At 40.3% G+C, this 27,008-nt stretch overlaps 1 protein-coding gene across 2 annotated transcripts; it reads right to left on the minus strand.

Annotated features, from left to right (window-relative positions):
• Window positions 1-115: 115 nt before the first annotated feature.
• Window positions 116-26,435, minus strand: LOC131245531 (uncharacterized). Of its 2 annotated transcripts, none has more exons than XM_058245057.1 (17): window positions 26,264-26,435; window positions 25,249-25,312; window positions 22,976-23,084; window positions 21,001-21,063; window positions 20,809-20,912; window positions 20,278-20,344; window positions 20,082-20,153; window positions 18,705-18,866; window positions 17,250-17,323; window positions 17,046-17,143; window positions 16,160-16,267; window positions 14,898-14,995; window positions 3,883-4,020; window positions 3,392-3,439; window positions 1,634-1,748; window positions 428-525; window positions 116-313 (listed from the first exon to the last, which is right to left on the minus strand). In XM_058245057.1, exons 1-17 carry the CDS (start codon window positions 26,331-26,333, stop codon window positions 233-235), a joined length of 1,569 nt encoding a protein of 522 aa, XP_058101040.1. In that variant the 5' UTR covers window positions 26,334-26,435; the 3' UTR covers window positions 116-232. The 2 variants fall into 2 exon arrangements, with proteins under 2 accessions (XP_058101040.1, XP_058101039.1); XM_058245056.1 differs by having other exon boundaries at window positions 116-319; window positions 26,264-26,434.
• Window positions 26,436-27,008: the final 573 nt, after the last annotated feature.

Below are 27,008 nucleotides of genomic sequence, written 5' to 3' on the forward strand. Positions count from 1 at the left end.
TCCATATACTTGAGATGCCTCTTTATGCATATACTTGCGCTGTCTATGGTTGTAGGATACAGTGGCCACTCATTTTCTTGTGGAGCCCAACTGAACAACTGGAAACACTGGGGGGTTGTGCCAAATCAAGGTTTCATGTTTGATTGCTCAAAATTCCAAAACAAAGATTGTAGTATACATCATTGATTTATATAATATTACCATCTATGCTTTGCACGACAAGTTAAAAAACTTAAAATCTCTCAGCGGTCATCACAGCAGGCTGCGCTTCAGTTAGGTCTTTGGCAAGGTAAGGCCCCCTTTTAACAGCTTCCTGTAACTGAAGAAAAATTTCATGTATGTCAGGCCTGCTCAAATTAGCATATTTCTTGTCACTTTCTTGATTTGTAAATGGAACCATGTGTTTGTCAGTGAAATATGATCATACCTTAGACACAATTCCACTAAAAGCTGCGTCATTGACTTTGTTAGAAGCAGATAGGGCCTTGTTGATGGCTGTGCAGCAGCTATATCGGGCCTCCATACCTGGAAGTTCACACAACCCAGAATCAGAAAAGCTTACTAGGTACACTACCGAGAATAAAAGATGAGGGAATGTACAAGAGATGTCATGCAGTTTGCTCAGGCCGACAAAATGTGTGTGTGGAGCCCACCTTTTTGTCATCTGAATAGTTCCTATGGTGGGTCCATGGTGGAAGATATAACCTGGAATTCTCACCCATCTGACGATCCTAACCGTCCAACGGCTGCAGTATATGCTAACTACTGTTTGCAATTGTCCATTTTCATAAGGTGGCTAGAATTCTTAAATGGGGAGGTACCAGGCAATGCACATTTCATGGAGCCACCAGAGGAAAACCTGAGCTAACTAGGTGGGCACACCCTTTTTTTTTCCTTTTCTTTTTTACATTTTTTTTTCTTTTTTACACACACACACACACACCACATGGGCACTAGAACCCATGACCTCAGTGTTGAAACACCCTCTATCTACCACCTTATAATATTTGTACATCATCATCCCATAACATTCACATATACCTAATTAATTACTAAATAGAGCACAAACATTCCTCCAATAAAAGAAACACACCACTGAAATTACCATGAAATGATCAAAACAACTCTTATCCATTGGAAAAGTCTAATCGAATTATGAGTTGTGATAAGAACCCCACATATCATATGATAGGAGACAATCCCGCGAGAGTTGGGTAACTTCTGACTTGCAGCAACCATTCCAACACAAGGGAAAAGAGATAAGGAAAGGAGTCGATATGCCCATTCTGCAATTTGGAGATGGCCTTCCTTCATTGTAAATTGTAATATTTTCTCTTCTTTGCTTCATAAATTTACCATTTAGCAATTGAAATGGGGGAAAAAAGGGGGGCTGCTTTTCTCCCAAGAGATGGCATCTTTGTAAACGGGTATTTTCCTCGCTTAAAGAAATCCAGGTACTTGGAAGTGCATGAATCATAGGTGTAAATTTATCCGCAGCTCGCTGCACTCCTAGAATCAAAAGGATTTCCAGTATTTTCCACACAAGCAAATCATCAAGTGCAGGAGATGCAAATTCGCAAATGAATACCAATGCAAGATGATGATGCCAAGAAACGATCATGAGAAAGCAAACCTTTTTTGGTGGTTTCGATGTGAGCATCAGTCACTATATTTATTATCTCCTGCTTTGAGCAAACCTCCAACAAGCACCATGGCCGAGTCACCAGTCCAGTTATCATCCTATAGGCCTGAAAAGTTTTATAACATACAGGTGAAATTTTTTTCATCTGGTACATAGGCCTGAAATTCAAACCCCTGACTTCAAAGTTATGCAATTGAGGTTCATCACTATTTCACAAAGGCTCTACTTCATGAGTGAATTTTCTGTTTACAGAATGACCATGAACCAAGCACAAAATGCAGAAACTGGAAGTTCATGGGATGGGCTTAAGCTTTTTTAGCTGGTCGCCTCTGACCACTTCAGTTCACATGATTGGGCATATAATCAACTATCTCAGCTTTATGCATTTCGCTATTACAAACAATCTGCTAATCACGGATCAACACGATTAACTTGATTTTTTTCCTCATACAATTTTGTACTAACATGATTCACTTGATTTCTTTTTCTTTTTCTTTTTTCTTTTCTTTCTTTTTTTTTTTTTTGCTAAATTATATAGGCTACATACTAGAGGGCAAATAATAAACCTCAGTGAATATGAGAACCAAAATGGGAATTGGCCCTTTCAGCAAAAGCTTGAAACAAGGTCTGGAAACCACCAAAATCAAAAGAAAGAATATATATGATCCCATTAATGTTAAGAGAAAGAAAAACAACATAATAAAGTGCGGATCAAGCAGCACACGATCCCATTCTCTGTTCCACTTATAGTTGCATGAAAATGCGAAGTGCAGCAGCAACATATTCGGGTGCGAGAGTGGGGAAGCGTCTATTTTAAAATGTTAGCAAGTATAAAACAGCTAGGAAGGAGCAGGAGATGGAGCATGAATAAGAAGTGTGATTCAAAGTGGGAGTGGCACCTTGATAGAAGGATCATGCAACTAAGGGTTGTTTGGTAGCATGGATTGGGGGGCATTTGGAATCCAGGGGATTGCCAATTCTCAGTTTTGCTGAGTTTTGCAATCTCTCCCTTTTCTGAGATACCAATCCTCTCCCTTTTTTGCTCATTTTTAAAGGAAGGAGAGTCGTGCATGTAACGTAGGTATCGCTAGGCTGCTAATCCACTATACATGTGGCCCACAGATGATATCTCAAAACAATTGGATTATCGATTGCATCACTAAAATTACATCAATAGAATGATCTGAGCAGTCCAAACATTGGCCATGTAAATCAATGGTTAAAAAACATTGGTTAGTAGCTCGGTTATGATCCTATGCTTGTGAGCCATCCAAGGCTTGGAGTTTCATCATTTTTGGCTAAAGTATATATTTCAATGGGCTTGTTACAATCATTGTTTCAAACATCACATATGTACAGTAAATTCAAACTCCTGAAAATATACTACATAATTTCAATGCATTGCTATTTTTGGATTACAAGGGATTCCGAATACAAGCTGCCAAACACAACTGAAGGATTCCGAATCACCATTGATTCCGAATCACCTTGATTCGAAATCCAAGCTCCCAAATGGGCACTAAGGTTCCAGTAAGAGCCAATTTGTAATGAGATTGTTTTCGAATATTTGAAACTGACAAATTGAAGAAACTTCCATCTTATGAGAGAGAGAGAGAGAGAGAGAGAGAGAGAGAGAGAGAGAGAGAGACAGGATCTATTTGCAGATGAGGCCATTACAAGCTGATACCAAAATATCAATGTACTCATTACCAGAAGAATTTTTTTGAGTCCTTCCTAATGGGTTCTTACCGCCAATCGAATTTCTGAGTCCTGTTGCAAAACTGATAGAAACAAACCCTGTCAAACACATTTGCACCTGGCTCAGTAAACTCCAAATCAAAATATAGGTCAAACGAAAGAAAAAAAAAATGCATAGGAAACAAACTAAAGACAGTAATGCACACATGCAGGTGCACACCAAGAATATTAAGGACTGACTTGTTAGGTTCAAGTGGCTTGCCAACATTGATGCAATTGCAGTATCGTTTCTCATGTACTCACCAAAAGAAGCAGGAGAAGAAAGAAAAAAACATTCATGCACCGACTATGCATGTGAAATAAGCTTATCATCCTAACCTCAAGTTAGAGAGAGAGAGAGAGAGAGAGAGAGAGAGAGAGAGAGAGAGAGAGAGATTTCTTTCAAACAAATAAATATAAAGATTATTTAACCCTGATCTAATCAGAGAAAAGGAGTCAGTACAACTTGCAAGCAAACAACAAGCACAAGGGCTGTAACTGACTGAAGGTGTTAGCTTTGGGCTTTCAGCAGCTGCTGCATAGATCAAGCGCCGAAGGAATTCTTCTGCATCATCATTTAGCATTATGCTATCTCGTGATCGGTTTTCCCCAGAAATGTTTGCAAGAGCATGCAAAGCAGCCTGCGTGTAGGCCAATAAAGAACTCGTTCAGATAGCAGAACCAGATCTTGTTGAACACAATATTTACCAAATACCAACATTAGAATCTTTGAATGCAAGCAGAAATACACACACACACACACACACACACACACACACACACACACACACAAATCCATCCAAATTGTATTTGAGAGTTTAGACATTTAGTAGATCCAAACACTTCCCAAGATAACCTCCATACCATAATTGCTCTAGTAAATAACTAGTGAATTAATTAGATAGGAGAAAGGAAAGAAAGAAACTGAGAAATGTGTCTGTGTTCAACACACATGCATGTGTGCATGAACACAAATACAAACTCAGCGGTCTGGATCACTAGATGATTGATAAGAATCAAAATCTATGTCGATTGCATACAGGCCAACTCCACCTATCATTTAATCCAGTGCCCCATCAAATAATCAAGATAAATCCAGTTTACACAATCACACGCCTTTTACATGTCAATTTTTAGGAGGAATTATTAGCGGCCCTTCTTATGGTATCCATCCACCATCTCGTGAGAAATGGAAGGAACATCCATGATGTTTCTGCCAGCTACAAAACTGTGTTAAAATAGGGATACAGTCATTGTTCGGAGTATTCCTGATATATCGATAATATCCCCGATATTCCGTATCTCCAGCTTGGTGATACCAATAACATTGACAGTAAAAAAAAATTCCAAGTATCAGCGATATATCGCTAAGTATCGCCATTGTATCATTATCGCAAACGTATCGCCAATATTTTCAATTGTATAAAATCCAAGTGTCGCTTGTATCGCCAATATTTTTTACTGCGTAAATTCTAGGTGTCACTTGTATCGCTAGTGTATCGGCAATATTTCGATAATATCGCCAATGTGTCGATATCACCAAAAATCTATTTGTTTAAAAAAAAAAAAAAAACATTTCAAAATTTTTTATGCGTGCATGGTTGTATGTATAGCATGCATGGATGGATGGATTATGTATGCATGGATGGATGGATGGATGGATGGATGGATGTGTGTCTGTGCACGCATCCGTTGATGGATGGATGGATCATGCATATGTGTTTGTATGTATGTGCATGCATGGATGGATGGTTTGATGAATGGATGGATCCACCATTTTCCCCAATGTTTCCCTGAGTCAACGATACATGCTTTTAGGCCCCATTAAAGGGAAACTTATTATTTGATTCCTAAATATACAAATATGCATCTTTTTCACTAATTATTGATTCTTAAATATGCATGTGTATTTTAGCATCTCCTAAAGTATCATTGAAAATTTCCACCATTTTCCTCATGTTTCTCTAATGTTTTGCATTACATGCTTTTAGACCACCATTAAAGAGAAACTTATTGTGAATGCATCTTTTTTGCAATTATTTCATTCCTAAATATGCAAATGTGTGGATTTTAGCATCTCCTGAAGCTTCATTGAGAAATTTCACCATTTCTTCATGTTTCCCCAATGTTTCCCTCAGTCAGTGATACATTTCCGAGTATCAGTGATAATATCACTGGTATCGATACATGTTTCCATATCCCCAGCCAGTGATACATGTAACAATATTGATACTACAAACATTGGATACAATGCGACTAAGAACCTTGCGGATTCTCAATGCAAAAATCCGATCTCTGTCCCTTATCCCAATCCCCTCGTTTGAATTAGGGCATGTTTGATTTTCCATGATACATGTAAATCCCTGGTAAATAAGTAATTATTACTTTTTCACCTGGTATGAAAATGGATGAGTAATTCCACCTCGAAAACCGATTCAAAAGTGTTGACTTAAATCTGTGGGGCCCATCGTAATGTATATGATATATCCACGCCCTGCATCTATTTTATCATAACATTTTGGGGCATGAACCGAAAAATGAGGCAGATCGAATGCTCAAATGGCCCACATGAAAGGAAACAATGGCCTTAATTCGTCCATCGTTGAAAATTGTTTCCTTCATTGGGCCCACATTGAGGTTTATTCATCATCTAACTGGTTCAGAGGGTCACACAGACATGGATAAGGGGAAAACAAATATCAGCTTGATTCCAAACTTTTAGGGGCCCCAAGAAGTTTTTAACGGCAGGTGTTCAATTCCCATTGTTTCCTATGGGGTGGTCCACTTGAGCCTTAGATCTGCCTCATTTTTGGGCTCATGCCCTAAATTTAGCTGGCATAACAAATGGGCAGTGTGGATAAGCCACATACATCACGGTGTGCCCCACATTTATTTTGCAAATTTATCGATTTTAGTGTTAAAAAAGTAAGTTGTCATTGTCTGCATTTGGAAAGATGTACTAATTACCTGTGTAAATAATTATTACTCATTTACAATACAAGGTAATTACAGTTGAGCCGAAAAATCAAATAGGCCCTTAGAATTTTGAGAGAAGGGGGTTGGAAGAAAGGATATCCAACAAGAATGTTCTAAAGATTAATTGTGTGGGACCCACCCACTAGTGGTTGCCCACAAGTGTGCCCCCACAGACCCATATCCAACAAAAATGGCCTCAGTGGTTGACCTTCATGGCATAAATCCAAACCAATTTCCTATACATTCAGCTCAATCACTCTCCCAAAGTTTCCCAGTATAACTCATAAGTTTAATCCCATGATAGTTACTGCAGCTCTGTACTCTACTTTATTCTTGCAAATAGGTACTACGGTACTTTTCCTACATTCACATGCCATCTCCTTCAATCTTATAATCTTATTGAACAACTTTGTCAACCAAAATAAACCAATATCTCCCATGCACTTCCAAACCTTTATTGGAATACCATCTAGTCCTATGCCCTTTCATGTCTTCATCTTTCTCATCTTCAATAGGGTTACATATACTTATTTATATAAGTAAGCTGGCCCAAGCACAAGACCTCAATGTTGAAAAGCACCTTATGTGCAACATTGAGTTATGGTCTCGAACACTTCTTCGACATGGAAAATATACATAGAAGGGAGTAAATGAACATGCTCTAGTCAATATGCTCATCCCAACCTTCTTCTAGGGTTATAAAGCATATGTTAAGGAAAAAAAAAAAGCAGGACAAAAAGATCTACCCAAAAATGCTGATAACATCAAACCTAGTAGAATGGCTAATTCAACACATGAAGCAACATGGAATTCCAATAAAGCAATGATGTGTAATCTTCCAAATTGATCTGGAGATGATTTCTAACTAGTTCAAGAATTTTAAAACTATTGCAATGATGTGTACTCTTCCAAATTGATCTAGCGGTCATTATGATCCTCGTCTGCCATGGCCAAGATCTCCGCCTCTGACTTGTCATCCAACTCCCATGTCGATCCCGGTACCGAATATATTCGCCCCGCATCCCCCCTTATCGAGGTAGCGGATGAACCCTGACAACAAATAGTGAACAGGAAGAGATCACAACAGGATCACCCGAAATCTAACAGAGCTTCAGAGAACTTCCCAACCCTTTTCGTTAGAGGGTTCCCGAATGGCTGGTTCCCGGATGGCTTGTTCCCCATCAATTTGGAGAGGGTCTTTGGCCGGGCAGGAGCAGTCATGGACATTATCATGCCCAGGGATAGGTCTAATGGCCACTATAGAGGATTTGCCCTCATTAGAATGGGGTCAAAGGAGGAGCTAGCTCAGGCGGTGCTAATGCTTCATGGACAAAGATTCAGCAGAGTTCCATTGTTGGCTAAAAGGGCAAGATTCGGCCCTCACCCCAAGAAATCTCTTCCCGGTAAGCCGAAGGCCCCCAATGGCAAGGCAAACACATCCCAGCAGGACACTTCTAGCAAGATTTCCGGAGGAACGTCGTTCAAAGAAGCGCTGCTCGGACCGCTCCCCTCACAGAACCCCAATCACCTTCCCCGTCAGTCTAACGACGTTACCTCTGCACCCAGCCTCTCCTCCCCGCAGGACCCTCCCATAAAGATTTCGAAGAACACGTTGCGTATTAACCAAGCCTTCTTCAATCGCGCTAGGAAGGGCTTAGAAGATACAATAGTTGTCATTTCTAGAGAGGGGGCCTCCATATCCCAAATCCATGCTTGGATCGACGAATGTTGCAGAATCGTGCCGTCCGCCTACGTCATGAAGCCCATCGGCTATAATGAGCTCTGGATCAACCCCGGTCGGAACTTCTTCTCATGGCAGGGGTATTACACAAAGATGGCCCAATCTTGAATGTTCTGAGGTGGGACGACTACTCCTTTTTCGGGTCAGAGGAGATCTGGATCCTCATTTAGTCGATCCCCCTGGAACTATGGCATGAAGAATTTCTATAGCTGTTGCATCCATGGTGGGTTCTTTCATCGAACTCGACTCTAAGTCCAAATGCGGTGAGGAGATGGCGGTCCTCAGAGCTCAAGTTCGAAGAAGAAAAGGAGACCTCCACCCTCCCCACATCGAAGTGAGTGTCGATAACAGAAAGCTCCTTTTGTCGGTTCATATCGAAGCTCCGAACGCATGAGGCGATCTTTGGAGACAGAGGGAACATGCAGCTCCTCCCCACTCCGGCGCCGACGTCGACCCAGACGCAATTGCTCCTTCTTTTCCTGTGCTCCCGCGGAACACTGAATCGCAGGATTTTGGCAGCCGCTGGCCATGATAGCGGTGTCAGCCTGAGGTCACCTCCATCGAGACGTGGAGTGTCTCTCTCCACAACACATGCCCCTTGCGTGGTAGAGAAGGTTGTCTCTCATACTCCCGTCAGATCGTTAGTTCTAAAAGTGCCACGTGGCACTATCCTGCCCGCTGTCCCCCCTATCGAGAGACCCTCTTGCCTCCCAAAGTAGCCACGCGGACGACATTTATCTCACCTAGCATCCTCGGCCCTTCCCCATCATCATCTCAGTTCGCTGGCTTTAATCCACCTGGCGGTCTCCATACACGTGTAGGGTCAGGCAACTCGATCCCAATAGCTGTCTCCTCACCCGCTCTTCCTTCGGCCTTTATCCACGCCCTCAGGCCCGGTCCCCCACACCCGGGTCCTCTTCGGACTTCGAGTCAGGTCCGATCCCCCACACCCGGGTCCTCTTCGGACTTCAAGTCAGGTCCGATCCTAAACCTAAACCGGGCCCCTATGCCCACTACCATTACACCCCTCACCCAACATCCTGAGTCGCCTCACCCCATGCAAGACTCTAACAGATTGGCCCTTCCTGTCAACCTTCACCGTTTCTTCTCTCCGAACTGTCGAGAAGCCGACTTGGACTATTCACCCCACGACCCCTCCCTCCCATTCCCCGCTTGTGGCAACTCCAGGATAGCCTACACCTCGGACAACCTGTCCTCGCTTCCCTCTCTCCCCTCGTCTCCTCCTGCCTCAACTTCCTCGATTCCGGACAACGCTCTCATTTCCCTCTTTCAGGAAGATTTCCGCGACCGGGTCATTGATTGGGAACCGCTCCAGATCCGCATTGGCGACTCATCAGATCATGGCCTCCTTACCGAGAAGAACACGGCAGACTATGAGAACAGAAAGACCCTTATCAACACAATCCATAACAAGAAGTGGATTAGAGACGCGATTGGCCATGTTGGCAGGGCCATCGGTTTATCTTTCGGGGATAGTCCAGAGGATTTTATCGAGCTATTTCAATGTGTGGAATCCCATGGTAGACCCCTTTCCTGCCTCCAAATCCCCCAATTATCGTCTATCAAAGTCTTACAGCAACAGAGAATTACAACGGCTCTCCTCTTCGTTTATAAATTCAGAATTGGCTACATCCAATGTTGCCGACCGGGAGTGTCCTCGGGGTAGCACAGTTCCTTTATGAAGATCATCTCTTGGAACGTCAGAGGAGTGGGGTCCAGGCAGAAAAGGAGACTTATTCAAGACTCCTGTACCTCCAGAAACCCCGATATGATGTCTTCAGGAAACAAAAATTCGTAATTTCGACGACAGAATTATGGGATCTCTTTGGAAGATCCCTGACGCCAAGTGGGTGGCCTTAGATGCCATCGGTAGTGCTGGCGGCATCTTGATTGCGTGGAGATCCTCTAAGTGGAAGCTGGTCAATTCTTGGTCGGGCTCCTTTTCTATCTCTGCTATCCTCCTCGACATCTCCTCCAACCAGCAATGCCTCATCTCCTCCATCTACGACCCCACTGTTGATGCTAGTAGGACAGATTTCTGGTCCGAGCTGAGCTCTACCAGACAAAGATTTTCAGGCCCCTGTTGTTTCGTTGGCAACTTCGACATTACTAGATATGTTCACGAAAAATCTCACGGCAGAAACGTGTCCCCCGGAATGCGTTCCTTCTCTTGGATTGAAGATCAGGCTTCAGGTTCACTTGGTCTAATTGCAGGTTGCATCCTTCTCATTCCCGGTTAGATAGATTCTTACTTTCCTCGGATTGGTTGGAAGGATCCCCCCTCGTTTCCCAGTCTGCCCTTCTGAGATCGACCTCGGACCACAATTCGATTATGCTGTCTCTGGATGATTCGAACTGGGGTCTGAAACCCTTCAGATTCGAATCATCCTGGCTCTATTCTAACAGCTTTTTCCAAATGGTTTCAGATTGGTGGGGCAGTTATCAGGTCTCTGGATTCGCTGGCTACAGATTTTGCAAAAAACTTAAGATGTTGAAGGCCCACCTTAGGCAGTGGGATCAAGACGTGAAAGCCAAGAAAAACTTTGAAATGGATCCTATCAAGAATCAACTGCAGGCAATAGATGTTGCTGCCGAAGACGGCCTGATGACCCGAGAGATCCTGGCCAAAAGAATTCAACTCATCCAGGCCCTTTCAGTCAAGGTTCTCGATAACGAAATCGAGTGGAAGCAAAGATCCCGCGCAAATTGGCTCAAAGAGGGAGACAAAAACTCAAAAAAATTTCACTCCGTGGCCAATATGCATGCTAGAAACAACAGAATCACCTGCATTTCAGTCAATGGTCGCCTGATTGAAGACAGATGAAATTGCTGCAGAAGCTACTACCTATTTCAATTCCCTTCTCTCTGCTGAATGCTGGTCTAGACCGGGTCTGGATAACCTCCATTTGGATTGCCTGCCCCCAGAGGATGCTGATATCCTAGAAGCCCCATTCTCTATCAAAGAAGTCACGCTAGCATTGGAATCTCTTGGCAGCAATAAGGCCCCGGGCCCGGACGGCTTCCCCATATGCTTCTTCATTTTCTGCTGGGAGATTATCAAAGAAGATCTGATGTTGTCCTTCAAAGAATTCCAGGATAGAAGCATATTATCCAAAGGCTTGGCTTGGGGTCCTCCTTCATCGCGCTCATCCCCAAAGTTCCGGGTGCCACTTCTCTCTCAGACTTCAGACCCATCAACCTGATCGAGGGTCCCTATAAAATCCTGGCTAAAGTCCTTGCTTCTCGCCTCAAGCTCTGCATTGGGAAAATCATCTCCCCTCACTAGAGTGCGTTCATTCCCGGGAAACAGATTATTGATTGCGCGCTGATTACAAACGAGTGTATGGACTCTTGTCACAAAGATGGTTCTAAATCCATTTTTGCAAGTTGGATATTGAAAAGGCCTAGGATCATGTTGATTGGAAGTTCCTTCAGTATATGATGGGGCGTATGGGATTCGGAGACAAATGGCATCGTTGGATTGGAGAGTGCCTTGAGTCCGCCCATTATTCCATTCTCCTAAATGGAAGTATGAAAGGCTTCTTTAAGAGTTCCAGAGGCATCCGCCAGGGGGACCGGCTCTCCCCTTTTCTTTTCCTAATCGTCGGCGAAGCCCTATCCAGAATGCTTCAGGCAAGCCAAGCGGCAGGTATCTTAGGAGGAATCAGAATGAAAGGCATGCCTTCACCAATATCCCACATTCAATACGCAGATGACACTCATATTCAGTGAAGCTGATCCGGGAAAGGTTCACAACGTTCGCACCACGATTCGATGCTTTGAAGCCGCATCGGGATTAAGAATCAATCTCTCTAAATCGAAGATGTTTGGAGTCAATCTGAAAGAAGAAGAGATTCGCACTTTCGCTGACTCGTTTAGATGCTCCTCGGTCTCCCTGCCGGCTTCCTTTGTTGGTCTCCTGTTGGGTCTGGGCTTACCTCCAATCTCTAGTTGGGGCAGGGTTATTTCCAAATTCGATAGGTATCTGGCCAGATGGAAATGCAGATATTTGTCTTTGGGAGGCCGCATCACCCTGATTAAGGCTGCCCTCTCAACCTGCCAATCTACCATATGTCCCTATTTAAATGCACACCTGCGGTCCTGGCTAAACTGGAGAAGCTCAGACGTGATTTTCTTTGGCATGGCAAGGATGATTCAAAAAAATTTCACTTGGTTCAGTGGTCCAAAGTCTGCAATCTCACCAATTAGGGAGGTGTCGGGATCAAAGATCTCAAGAAGATGAACAGAGCTCTCCTTGGTAAATGGATTTAGAGACTCGGTTCTGAGGATGATTCCCTTTGGAACAAAATCATCAAAGGCAAGTATGGTAGGTCGATTGGTAGACGAAAGAGTCGTCATGCTACAGGGCCTCTGCCCTTTGGAAGGGGATTCTATCCATCTCCAAGGATGTCTAACTTGCCATCGGATTCAACCTTGGCAACGGGATCAAGATTCGGTTTTGGTCCGACGTCTGGGTGGGTGCGGTGCCCCTCAAATCTGATTTCCCGAACATATTTCGCCTCGTCCACAACCGTGACGCTCTCGTTGCCGACTGTTTCTCTCTCTAACAATAAGATAGTGTGGAAAGTAGACTGCAGGAGGAACCTTCAGGATTGGGAAGTTGAAGAGTATGTGGGCCTTCTCGAGCGTATTTATGGGTGCACGCCCAACATCCACGGCCCAGACAAGTTGTACTAGAAGGCAGATAAATCAGGTAGCTTTTCAGTCAAATCCCTCTACCATTAGCTGATCCACAAACCCACGCCTCCATTGATTCACCCTCCTTTCAAGTTCTGGAAATATCCAGTCCCCCCCAAACACGCAGCTTTCGCTTGGTTGGTAGGGGCCAAAAAGATCCTTACGGTCGATAATCTGAGGAAAAAGGGGATGCCCATCGTCAACATATGTCTTTGTTGCATGAATAATGAAGAATCCATCAACCATCTCCTGCTGTTATGCCCATTTATTTCTTCAATCTGGTCAGAATTCCTCTTAAGGTTCAATCTGATGTGGTGCCTTCCTGGTTCGGTCAATATCCTCCTCAACGCCTGGCACGAGGTTAGCATCGGCAAGGTCAGGACGCGGATTTGGCGCATGGCAATCATCGCCATCTGGTGGTCGGTTTGGGAGGAAAGAAACAATAAATGCTTTAGAGACATCTCCAACCCGGCTTCGGCTATCGCCAGCAAGGCCAAGTGTCTTTTGATCGAGTGGGCAGTCTATGTAGTAGGCATGAAAGATGTAGATTTTCTTTTTCTTGGCGTATAGTGGTTGACCGCCTCCTCAACATTCTCCCTATCCTCCTTTCTCTGTACACAACCCCCCAAACCTTTTTCCTCCTCATTTTCTTGGCGTGTAGTGGCTGACCGCCTCCTCAACATTCTCCCTATCCTCCTTCCTCTGTATCCCCCTTTTAATATATTCTCAGTAATCTTTCAAAAAAAAAAAACACATGAAGCAACATGGTAATGCAGATATTGATAAAGTTACAGCCATTGTTTGAATTATCTCCGATATTATCGAAATATCTCTGATACAATTGTTATCTCTAGCTTAGTGATACTGATAACACTGGTAGCGATACCGATAACACCGGTAGTGTTAAAAATTTCAAGCATTAGCAATGTATCGCTAAGTATCGCCAATATTTTCAATTGTGTAAATTTAGGCATCACTAGTATTGCCAATGTATCGATATCGCCAATGTATCAACAATATTTTCGACTGTGTAAATTATAGGTGACGCTTGTATCACAAGTGTATCGGCGATATTTCAATAATATCACCAATGCAAATATATCACAGAAAGTTTGTTTATTAAAAAAAATCTACTTCAAATTTTTTTTATGAGAACATTGTTTTATGCAGTTTTCAATTTACCGTTGCTAATATTGATAATAACTCAATCTTATCGTTATCGAAACATGCTCAATATCAAGACCACAATCATTCATATCCTTTCCAGTTGTTGATAATTTCTTGGCAAATATCGTGAGTTGTTGATATCCTACAATATCAATGGATGTTTAGATGGAAGGTTGGATGAATGATTGGATGGTTAGATGGGATCGATGAGATGGTTAGACTGTTTCTTATGACGACACGTGTTTTTAAGCCCCCATCAAATGGAAACTTATTGTGTGTATATACATTTTTTTTGCAAATTTTTTATTTCTAAATATTCAAATATGTGCATTTTAGCATCTCCTGAAGTTTCACTGAAAATTCTACCATTTTCCCATCTTTTTCTGCATTTCTGATTATCAGCGATATTGATATTGTTTCCATATCCCCGGCCAGCGAAACTTGTTGCGATACCGATACTTCGAACACTGGTTACAGCTTTTGGAGGACTCGGGTAAGAATTGCACTTCAAGAACGGAAGAAGCTGTTATACAATGTATTATTTCCATATTATTGTTTCTCAGCTAAGAGGAATAATAGTGTAGCTCAAAACCAACCTAATTCTCAAACTGTTGCCTACAATACTGAGGAAACGAGTCTAGAAAAAGAAATATGAAAGCATTCTCTGACAGTTGCAGAAATGGCATATTCAACCGACGAACTACATTAGAAAGATAAACTAGAGAGACAAATTCCACATCTAATTGCTCCGGTAAGGGTGGATTGCAACCAGAGATTCTGCAGAATCCTCAAAGTCTTACAGTGTGTTCGGTTTAGGATCAATCAGGAAAAAAAAAAGGTAACAAATTAGGGTAACCTAGTCCTAAAAGTATCAAGGATAAGATCATAACAATAAGAAAGATCAGGCTTGCTCACCAGTTGTTTACTTCTTCCTTGCCGATCAAAAGCTGCCTCCACAACATGTCTTACTGCAGGTGATGAACTTGAAAGTAGCAAAGAAGCTCCTTGATTTGCTATTAGCATCACCAACACAACCAAATGAACTTCAAACATATACTTTGGGAAATAAATTGCACTGGAATTCGAACAATAGATTAGTTGTTGCAAAATAAATTCTATGGAAGAAGTGCATGAAATGAAAACAAATATAAAATTCCATCAGCAGTCAAGCAAGCAGCTCCCTCCCCCAAATAATTAAAAGTAAGAAAATAAACATGTTGCCCATTACTCAGCTTCAATAGTGACTTGGAGATAAATGCATCTTGTCTTCCTTGCACTTCCAAGAAAATCAAGGAGCATCAAGGAAATGTAAGGCCAATAATAGACCTACAATCTGGAGTCTGGACAATCCAGTGAATGTCAAAATATGGAGCAAGCTCCACGGGAACTGTTTGGTGCAAGAGGGAATGTATTACGGAGCAAGAATCAGGATCTCCAGATGAGGAGCCATAAAAAATGCCTATTTTGTTGGTAATCACCATCCAACACCAAAGACATTGAGGAAGAAACACAAGACCCTACATTACATTCAGCGACGGGGTTACTGTAGTTTGAATGTTTGATATTAACTTATTATGTATTGAATTCAATCATATATGATAAAAGCTAGGAAAGCGAAGTGCGGGTTGATCATCATGGCCGTGTTTGGGTTAATTGGGGAGCTTAGAATGGCCATTGCTTCCGGAATGACAGCACTTCTATGGAAGAGGTTATTGGGAAAAGAAAAGGGTCATGTTTTGGGATGGGCCATCTATGTAAATGCAGCTATGGCTGCAAATCTTTTTGTCTCTTGGATTTTGTGTTTGGGTTGTTTTCTTTTCTTGACTTGCGGCGGCTCTCTTAATAAATTTGCTGTTTTCTCTCTCTCGAAAAAGAAAAAAGAAAAAAAGAGTAGCTGGTGTGCTCTTCAGAACAGAAGTACCTGGTGTCTTTAGCATGAGAAACCATTAATATGTATCCTCAACCACATTTCAGGACATTCTATGAAAATTCATAGAACAATTTCCCACAAATCCTAGAAATGAGTATGACCAAGCACAAAGTGTACAAAGGAGCTCCTATGCAATCCTGGTTTATAACCACAATGAAAGGAACCAATGTGAAAAAATGAACATGATATCCAAAAAGGGAATCATTTTGCCAGGAACTTCTTTCTTAGGCCCCATTGGCATACTTACAAGATCCAATGTGACCCAAAGCTTCAAGTGCACTCTCACATTCATCTGTATCTTGACTTTTCAACAACTCCAATCTTCCGTCTATGGCCAAAAGAGCAGTTTTAACACCTGAAAATCCATAAGCCCAGAACCAACATGAGTTCTCTGCCAAAAAGAAATGGTGAAAGGTTTTGTAAAGAGATTTTCACTCTATTTCTTTCACACCTAGATATTCACCCACAGTAATGTTTCACCTAACATCAACACATCCACACTAGCATGTGTGAAAAAATGCATGTGCAAAGCGACAGCACAATAAAACCAGAAATGGATTATACAATACATAAGGAGAAACTAATTATAAAAAATAAAAAATAAAAACTCTAAAAAGAAAGATATGTGCAATAATTTGTACAATATGTTAGGCACATAGAGTGATTTCCAAATGAACATGGACACATTAACCAACTGGTTTCTCAACAGAACTTTGCTTGATCTCAAATGATATATATGTTTGGTTCTCATTGAAACATTGAAGCTACACTGAGTCCAACCTAGCTTAGTGTCATCATGATCTCAAAAAAGAGTTCCATTAGAATCACAATAAAGAAAGCAATGTTTCTGAAGCACAGCTGTATGTCTGTTTGATCTAGATGTTCATATAAAGAAGAACAGCAAATTATACAGTCAATCTCTCTCAAAAGTTCATCGCAGATTATGACAGAACCAAATAATCACCATGCAGATTCACTGCACATTGACAAATTATAGCAAAAGGATGAATGACAATTAAAGCTTATGATTTTATATGTGCAATCCTTCGTACCAGAGCCTTTATGGTACTAACACAAATCATACGAACAAATTTTACTGGAAATGAAATGTTAGAATTTTAAGCTGTTCTTACTAGATTCATCAGCAACAGTCAATAAATTATCTGTGGAAAGAAGCCTTCCACATATCAAAATTGCTCTTGATCGTAAAATAGCTTCCGCAGATGTATTGCTGCAGAAAAAGGAAAATGTCTGATAATGAAATATCAACAGGTTAAAAAAATCGAAGAAACTGATATAGGTCTATAAATATCTAGATGACAGCATTCATAGTAAACCTGATCATAGAAGTCAATTGCTGAAGCAATGTGGTCCTAATGAGGAACTCTGTCCCATGTGGAGATTCAGCTAACTTCTCACATTGAACACACAATAGCCAATACATTCAGTGAAGAAGTTACCAAAAGCCTTTTTTATCAGCCCAAAAAGTTATTACAAACTTGAATCAAGGAATTGCCCAGAAATAATCAAGAGAACAAAAGGAGAGTGACATCATTGAATTACAAATTTGCTAACAGCCACATGTCCATGTCAGACATATTACAAGGTGAAGGTGTCACTGTCTCCAACGGTTGATTTTAAAAGCCAAATTGACAAACATGTCTAAAAACATATAAAGTAATCAAGTATTACATTTTTCATGGATAAGGCTGAAAAATATTAATAAAAAAGAAAAAGAAAAAGAACTAGAATACAACAGTGGAGTTCAAAAGGAAATAGCCCCAAAAGAGAGAAACATAATGCAAAAAAAATAAAGGAAAACTAATATTACATTTTGTATACGAATTGTAAAAATGCATTAAAGAAATAAAATTAACCTAAAAATCAATTGCTTACATGTAAAGAAGTATTTTTGGGTGCATGTAAAAATAAATAAATAAATAAAAGATAACAACCAAATGTGAAACGATCAATGCACTCAGTGAGCGCTAAGAGTCAGTGAGGGCATCATCTCCCACCATTAAAAGATGGAAAGCAGGAATAATCTAGCAGGCATTTCAAAATGCAAATACTTAAGTGCCATTTTGAAGTTTGTGCTAAGTTACCTGTCCATCATTATTGGAAGGTAGATGCTAAGGGCACAATTTCTATCAGTGCGCACAATTGCACACATTCTTTTTTCCAAAACTCTTCTTTTAGATAACTGTGTCCAACAGCTTCAGACATGCAGACATCAGAGCATGTTGACTTGGCACACTTCAAGTGTCATGTCCTTGTTACATAGTTAACAGTGAGACACAGAACTGTTCCTCAGTCATTTAGAGAGAAGCCTAAGGACATCTCTTGACTAATTTTGCCAACCAAGTATGGAAGAAGCTGAAAAAAGCTGACAGATAGTGATTCTACTAGTCCTCTCATGGAAAGCACCATGCACCAGGTACTTGGATGGTTTCTTAAAACAATCATACACATCAATTTGAACCTAGAGGGAAGTTGGTCAAATATAAAGCATAAGATACATCTCTACTGATTTTGAAATCATCACCAATCAAGCTGCACAGCATTGACAACTATACAAAAAAAAAGGACATGTAAATCATCATCTTAGCTCAATAATAAAGATAGCAGGAGTTGCAATATTTATATTAATAATAAACGACAATAATAATAATGTCAATTTGTTGTCCATAATAACCAGTAATGGTAACAAAATGAGTTTAGTAGACAATCATGTCAATAGTATGTGCTAGAAAAAAAGAAGAAGTAAACCAACCGAATCTTTAACTCATTACCTCACACAAGAGCTCAAAAGCACTCAAAGTCATAAGCATATCATTTGTGTCATTAGCTTCTGCTTCCAACAACCCAAGGAGGTTAGAGTGATAAACTGCTGATGCCACAGAGCTAGAAATTGAGAAGAGCTTTGCAATAAGGGCCAAAACCCGAATCCGTGCCTGGAATATCCATATGCAGTAAGCAAAAGACTGAAGCATGGCATCGAGTAGGTAACAGATAATTTATAGTTTGAATGATGCCTGGCACAGCCAACCAAAATAGCTTCTTCTTTTTTTACACATGCACTCATACCGCACACACACCCATGCACTTACACAACAGTGGGATTTCACCACAATGGGTACTCGAACCCATGACCTCACGTTGAAACTCTTGTGAGTCTACCACTGAGGCATGAGTAAGGACCCAGCCAACCAACATAGCTGAAAGCGCAATTTGGTACAAGAAAGTTCATTTGCATTTATAGAAAAAAAATAAAATCACATGTTTTAATCTATTGAGAACTTTTTTGTGAACTTGGAAGGGATTTGGAAAATCTTGAGAAAATAGTAACGTGGTGGAGAAGGGATTTGGAAAATCTTGAGAAAAGGAAGAGGTCTTCAAGCAGAGTTATGTGGTGGAGAAGGGATTTGGAAAATCTTGAGAAAATAGTAACGTGATATATAGATCATGGTTAAAATATAAAGTATATAACATGGCATGCAAAAACAAGGCAATAGCCTAACTTTACAAGAGCCTGGGAAAGGGAAAATTGAACAATTAATCAAACTTGTTGAATGGTATGCACAATGCTGTGTCACATAATCCCCGAGTATCAAAGTTGACCTCCCTAGCATCTGCTTAATGTTACCCTTGATGTCATGCTTTCAAATTGCATTCCGCAAAACTTCAGACTCCATTTGCATAGAGATGCCCATATGGGCCCTACCATCCTACACTATAGAAGTGGAATCGGTAACAAGACTGCTCGTTGTAACTGCAACCCACTTGCACTTGAGCAAAAACTCATGTGGACTAGATACGCACAAGATATGCAGCCTTTTCAAACAGCTTGCCAAAATAGAAGCTGGTTGAAAATGAAATTTCCATTGCAGTGAAGTTCTTCCAGTTAGACATAAATTGAGAATTAAAGATTCTACCAGAAGGCCATAATCAGTGACCAACTGTGCACGAAAAACCAAGCACCAAAAAATATAAAGTATTATCAAATCAAGGAAACATCTCTACTTCCAGAAGGAGCATTAAAAATTTCCAACTTCTAGAAAATGCATTGTCAAAAATAACAGCATATTTCTTAACTCCATAGAAACAAATTTCCTGAGAATCATAATCAATATTATCTAAAACAAATACAAAATAATCAACCACCATACCAGTGATGAACAGCGAGCTGCTATATTTTTTAGGTGCATAGCTTCATCAGTATTTGTTGGGAAGACGATACCCTAACCAGAGTTGGCATGGCAACAACGTTCTTAGTATCAGCAGAATATGATAGTTCAATTGTTAGTAATGAAGTAGAAACAACATCTGCCCAAACAGCACACAGTAATTACAGCGAGTCCTTACAATCCCATCGGGGAACCTGGCAAGATTCAAAATGGCATCCATTGAAGCCGCTGCAACTAGTTCATTGCTGGAGCATATAAAAAATAGATGCAAAATGAGTTTGGATGATAGATAGAACGAGACTTTAAAAATGAAATAATGCATACAAAGTAAGTTCTTATCATGCCACACTATACATTAGAATGAATAGTATAGCAGAAATTGTTCAACATTCACTTATAGATCCAATCAAAGAAGTGGCCCAATATTAGACTTTCCTTGACAAGCAAAAATAAGTTGATGTTAAATTATTATTAAAAAAAAAAACAAAAACAAAAAAAAAAAAAAAAAAAAAAAACAGAAAAAACAAAAACAAAAACAAAGCATTCCCCAGATATGTAAAGTTCAGTGATATGATCTCAATAGCAACCAATGTTTTAAGAATTCGGTCAGTGACAAAATCTTTGGCAACTGCATACTGCTATTTCCCAGCATGTAGGTAGTTTAGAAACGAATATTAAAATATCAAAAGAGATGAAATTGTTTGCTTACCCATCGATGAGGCAATTAACTAAAAGTGGGTATACATCATATTCAGTAACAAGTTGCACAGCACTTGCAGTATCTTCATTGACATTCTCCAAAAGACAAGAAACCTGTTGGGAAAATCAATTAAGGAACATATAAAGATTGATAATTTGATATCCAATGGATGCAGTTGAACTACTACTCGGTGATACATACAGCTTTACAAGCTAAGCATCTGACCAACTGAGAGTATGCCTGAAGACCAACTTGCACAAATGGCTGAAAAGATAGAGAACTGAGAATTTAGCATAAAAGCAACTCCTAAATATAAAGCAAATACAAACGTTTTTTTAACAATAAAATACAAATTTATTGTTCAAGTTCATGGAAAATTGAAAGAACTTTGATATGAATTGTGATCTTCAAATGTGATGAGAATATGAGGACCTAAACACTGCGAAGCAAGATTTTCTTTTTTCTTTTTTTTGAAGGGAACATAATTTTTTGCAAAGGCCGAGATGGCGCACAAAACTTACAACCCACTCAGAAAACAAGATTACAATCCTTTGATGAATCAATCTATACAAGAAATCCACTCAGCCAAACATACTTTCCCCCTCTGCGCTACTTGCAACGCTTAATTGCTTGTATTGTTGAAACATTTCCCTTTTCTCTACCCTCGAATAGTCCATAACAGCAAGCAAAACTAATCTCTACAACATCCTCTCTTGATCCCCAAGATTCACTCCCTGCCATTGCATAAGCAGCGACATGGTAGAACCCGGCATTATCCACGCCATGATGTAGGAGCTGAGAAGGCTGGCCCATACCGAGTGAGGGAAAGGACGGTGAATGAACAAATGGTCCGCCGATTTAGCATACTAAACAAGATGTTATCAATGTGAGAGAACTAATTGTTTGAAATTATGCAGCAGTAGCTAATCGAGTGCTTCAAAATTTCCCTCAGCCTCCACAATCAAGAACCTGATCTTATTAAAAGCATTTGGAGTACCATATCCATGAAAAAACGGCAGTTTATGCATGTCCAGAAGCTTTTTTACATGTAAACTACTCTCATAAACAGCAAAAACAGGGTAGATATTACCATGAACAAAGCACTAGTAAATATTGGACAGGAATAAGAGATCTACTTCATATAGTAGTATGTTTATATCATAATTCTCCATGCAAGTAAATGTTTTACGGACTAAGAAATCTAGTCCGTACTTCCTGCACCAAGAGTTTTTTTTCCCACCAAGTATACATCATAATCCGTGCACAGACATGAATGCAACGTTGAATCTGTTCTCAAGGAATGGCATCAAATGGTGACTGGAGGCATTTGGGATTCATAGGAAAAGGTCATGTGACCTTTTGACTCCTGTTATCAATCTCGAGTGCCACATGAACCTAAGAAAAGCTTTGGCATTTTAAGAACTCCCCACTTGGATCTTTTCTTATTCTCCTACAGGGCTATTAAAGAGGCATATGCAACATGATTTGCAGATAACTAGCTGAAGATTAGGAAAGGAGGACTTGTAGATTCAGTGAGTCTTAAAGTTCCAGTCAATGCCAAGCAGGCATGGACCTTGCTCATGGTTGAAACATTGTTGCCTAGATGACCACAGGATAGAGCTTCAAGGGCCCAAGAGGGTGGAAAATTGAATGCCTGAAACTGGATGCCTTCAGGAAGTATCTAAGCTAAAGGGAAAAAAAGGTAAAGGCCTTGTTATCGTTTATATTTCTGAGAATTTTTTTCCAGGGCGAGGGGTTTCAATTGCATGGCCCATATTTTTCTAGTTGGGCTTGACAACCTTATTTCCTATCAGAATTATGGAAATTGCAATATCAAATCTTATTTGCACAATCATTGTTCTTTTAGTTTTTTTTTTTGTTTTTGGATGGAAAATCCATACTGGCTTCCACAGTTATCAAGAGACAACAAAACCATACATCCGGCATCAGATTTCAGATGATTGTTCCAACAAGATCAAACTTTGCTATATGTGCATATAATGTTAGCATAGACACCATTTTGAAACATAGAAATATTTGAATAAATTAACTAATTCCTTCATTAAAAAAAATTATCACTCATTGATCTAATAATGTAACCCTAACTTGACATTTGACCATTTTAAGTGAATGGCAATATGAACAACGAGAATCTTAATCATCAGCATGAATGTACCATATGCTGCGGGATGAGAGAAGCGCCATATTTTGTGTTGAATATCCTTTCTAGGCAAGAAACCAAGGTACTTTCTAACCCAAACACATCCCCTTCACTTTGCAGAGCACTGCAAATGCAAACGACATGTCAAAACACACACACACACACACAAATAATAATAAACAAATAAAAATAAAGAACTTGTGTGAGATCTCCAACTTCTTCCAAAGATACATTCATAAAAAAGGTTTAAGGAAAAAGTTTGGATCGATGGCACTAGACATAGTGCAATTATGAATATGCAAAATCCGGCAATTTGAGTATTCTATTAGGGCATGTTTGGGAGCGTGGATTTGGAATCCTCCTGTTGTGTTTGGCACCCTGGATTCAAAATCCCCTGTAACCCAAAAGTAGCTATGCATAGTATATTTACAGGGTTTTGAATTTAATTACTAAATCAACTTTAATATTTCTAATTAGTGGTACGTATGTAATGTTTCACACAATGGTTGTAATAAGCCCGTTGAAATATATACTTTGCCTGAAAATGATGAAATTCCTAGTCTCGGATGGGCCACAAGCACAAGATCACATCCAAGTCACTAACCAACGATTTTTAACCTGTTGATTTACATGGACAATGTTTGGACGGCGCAGATCATCGTACTAAAGTAATTATAGCAATACAATTGATAATCTGATTGTTTTGGGATATCATCAGTGGCCAGCCTAGTGACACACATGTTACACATGCAACTCTTGGAATGATTTTAGATGTAATCCAAGTTTTCACCTTGGATTTCAAACCCCCTCTTTGAGGGGATTTGAAAATCCCCATTTATTTTATGGTGCCAAACATGCCATGGGATTTGAAATCCCCTCAAACCCCCCAAATCCATGGTGTCAAACGACCCCTCATGTCTATTGCAGTGAAACTAGAAAAGCTTTTAGAAAAATTTTAAAGACATGGCAAGGGAGGGATGGTAACACATTAAAAAAGAAAGTGCTCTACAATTAATTTTAAATGTTGCCTCTCTGAAAATATCTATAATTTTGTAGGGGGTCTGTCTGCCATGCAGTAATGACATCTCGCAAGGATGTTGCAACTCATCCACCACCACTAATGGTGGTATGCATGGTATGCATGACCTAGACCGTCTAAATTTTTGGCCTCATGGATGGAGCGCAACCCAAAATTAAGGTTGATTGGACATTCTTAAACATGTGATCTTCCCCCATTAAAGACCATTTCCTTCCAATCATACACTTAAGGTCACCAATTGGACCATTAAACACACATGGTCAATGTGATATTTGGGTTCTCACTCACCCACATTGGGGTCCATGATTTGGGATGGTTCGGATTGGCATGCATGGCATGTTTACAATGGATGAGTTACAACAACCCTAGTGAGGTGTGGCTTGCCATATTCCACTTTCCTTCTTCCTAATCAATTAAAACCTTCCCGCTTTTCCTATAAGTGTCTTACTTCTAATCGTTTTTCCAACTCAGGTATTCGAAAACGGCAGACGACTCCCATACTCCCATTGGAATGATAGGACCTCTCCATGACAGGTGTTGACCCCAACTGCCCACCAATTGGAATCCATGGCCGGCTACATTGATCCATATAATCGAGTTTCTTTTCTTGCACCAAGAAGAAAGAATATAAGTAATAGTGTCAGGCAATTTTCGGTTCATCAGAGAACAAGCAACAAAGAATGACTAACTCAATGTCAAGTAGTAAAAATAACAGTATTAATGATAGAAATAACAACAACAACAATGACGACAACGATGATGATGATGATAGAGGAATGATGACATGCAGCCATACCATCTAAGCTTACCATGCACCACAGTCTTTACCACCAATGTGTCACATGTAGGACATCCTAAGACATGCATAAGGTGGACCCCACCATTAAGATCACCTGGCAAGAGAATCCGGCCAATCAACCCATTGGGTGGGCCCAGATAACCTGACAAGAATCAGACCAATCCACCCATTGTTTGGGCCACACCACAAAAAACAATGAACATCAATAGTATGAACCAAGGTATGGGTGTGACCTACCTGACAAGTGGATCTACTTGATTTTCTTGCAGGATGATCTTCATGATGAGCCTGCCTTTTGCATGGCTCATGTCACACATTGGCAGAAAAGCCTAGCATACTGTGGTTATAAGTGATCTCCTCATAATAATATTAGTAGTGGTGGTAAATAATTAATTAATTAATTGATTGCATAATAATTAAAGAAAGGGAGTTCAACATGGAGAGAAGTACCTGAATATGAGGGGAAGGGGAAAGCGATCAAGGAATTCCTTGGCCGAAGCATTTGTTTGTGCTCCTGCAGCCAAATTTACACATCAAATCATAAGGTTTTCAGGGGGGGAAATCCCTTTTTCCTTCTTTTTCTTCCACCCACTTGAGTGGGAGCATAGTTAGCAAAACACCGTATGGAAAAGAAAAAAAAAAAAAAAGGATACAGGAAATGTTCATGTTTAATTCAGCCTCTATCATTAAGAAGACAGTCAAAGAATCTGGAAAATGAAAGTTTTAGATATACACGGCAGTACGGCGTGGACTCAAAACTGAGTGAAAAAAAATGGCAATATATGTTTATACATGATGTATATATTATATACACATAAATAAAGACTTTAATTAAGGATGTGTTTGATTGCACGAAATTTCATGAAATATCAAGAAACTCTGCACCAAATTAGACTGATTAATCATGATATTTGGTTCAACCAAACACACCCTAAACTAATTAGAATTTTTATATTTATGAGCAATAATTTATATGGATAATTAAATAGTGTTCTTTACCTCTCTCAAATCCTTCTTGCTTTAGTGATCCACGTATAAGCCGATCCACAAAATTTTCACCTTCTACTCAATTCTATTAATGGGCGGCGACCACCAATCACTATTTCTAAATCGCCCCCAAAAGCATTTTGAATAAAACGTCTTTTTTTGTCGCCTATCGTCGGAAATATATGGAGTTATTAACATTTAATCGATTATACAAGTTTTTCTCAAAAATAAAAAAAAAAATACGGAGTTTAGAATCTCGTTTTGCAAACTACGAATGGGAGCACGCATGTGCTTACATACATCCATATGATAAATGATCAAATACATGGATGTATGTAAACCTTCACACGTAACCCGTCTTACTTGCCAAGTGACATGTGTTGAAAATCCGAGCAGTGCAAAAGGTGAGGCACACCATGAACGGAAGAGGGGGCGAGAGAGAGAGAGAGAGAGAGAGAGAGAGAGAGAGAGAGAGTACCAGGGTACGATGCGAAGTCGGAAGCTGCTTCGGGTAGGAAAGCTAGGGTTTGAGGCGGATTTATCTCCATCGCTCGCTACACTGCTGCTGCTGCACCAATCTCCGCCTCACTTCTTACCTCCTTTTGTTCTTTTCCTTTTCTGTTTTTTTTTTTTTCCTACTCTCTGCTCTTTTTCGCTTTGGCGGGCAAAACGGTGGCGCGTCGATAATATACGGGGTTGGAACTCTAGAAGGCGATACCGTACGCGACTCGCGTTACACGTAGGGCCCACGCTCCGGGGATCCAAGCCATTGATCCGATGGTAGCCACCGTGAATGGATTATGTGATGGTAGCCACCGTGAATGGATTATGTCCCAAATATTTCCTGGATTCGAAGATCTGAGTGTCGATTATTGAGAATGGTTCAGTTGAACGTGTACAATTGTTGCATTTCTCTCTTCGTTTTTTTTTTTTTCCGTTTCTTTTCATAGCTAGGTAACACATGTTTCAGTGGCCCGTCACAGCTGGACCCCACATTCCAGCCAAAGCGATCTTCCCACTTTCTCAAACAACCTACTTTTAAAACAGTTCATTTGCAAGCTAATAATCTAAGGTTCGGATTTGTCTCAAAAGGAGTTGCTTTCAGACAGACGTCCGTCCATTAAGAACCCCACTCGGCACAGGGATTCCCTGATTGTCTAATCCTCATTGATCCACGTCACCACTTACTTTTAAAAAAAAACTAAAAGAAAACTTCAGAATCC

This window comes from Magnolia sinica, chromosome 5 (assembly GCF_029962835.1).
Source record: "Magnolia sinica isolate HGM2019 chromosome 5, MsV1, whole genome shotgun sequence".
NCBI lineage: Eukaryota > Viridiplantae > Streptophyta > Magnoliopsida > Magnoliales > Magnoliaceae > Magnolia > Magnolia sinica.

Bases quoted from the DNA above. Each gene is read 5' to 3' on its own strand.
- LOC131245531 (XM_058245056.1), bottom strand. From the start codon at position 26,333: ATGGAGATAAATCCGCCTCAAACCCTAGCTTTCCTACCCGAAGCAGCT. The intron at 25,313-26,263 runs GTACTCTCTCTC...ATTTGGCTGCAG, and splicing joins CGACTTCGCATCGTACCCTG to GAGCACAAACAAATGCTTCG. The intron at 17,144-17,249 runs GTTTACTATGAA...CTTTTTCTGCAG, and splicing joins CAATTGACTTCTATGATCAG to CAATACATCTGCGGAAGCTA.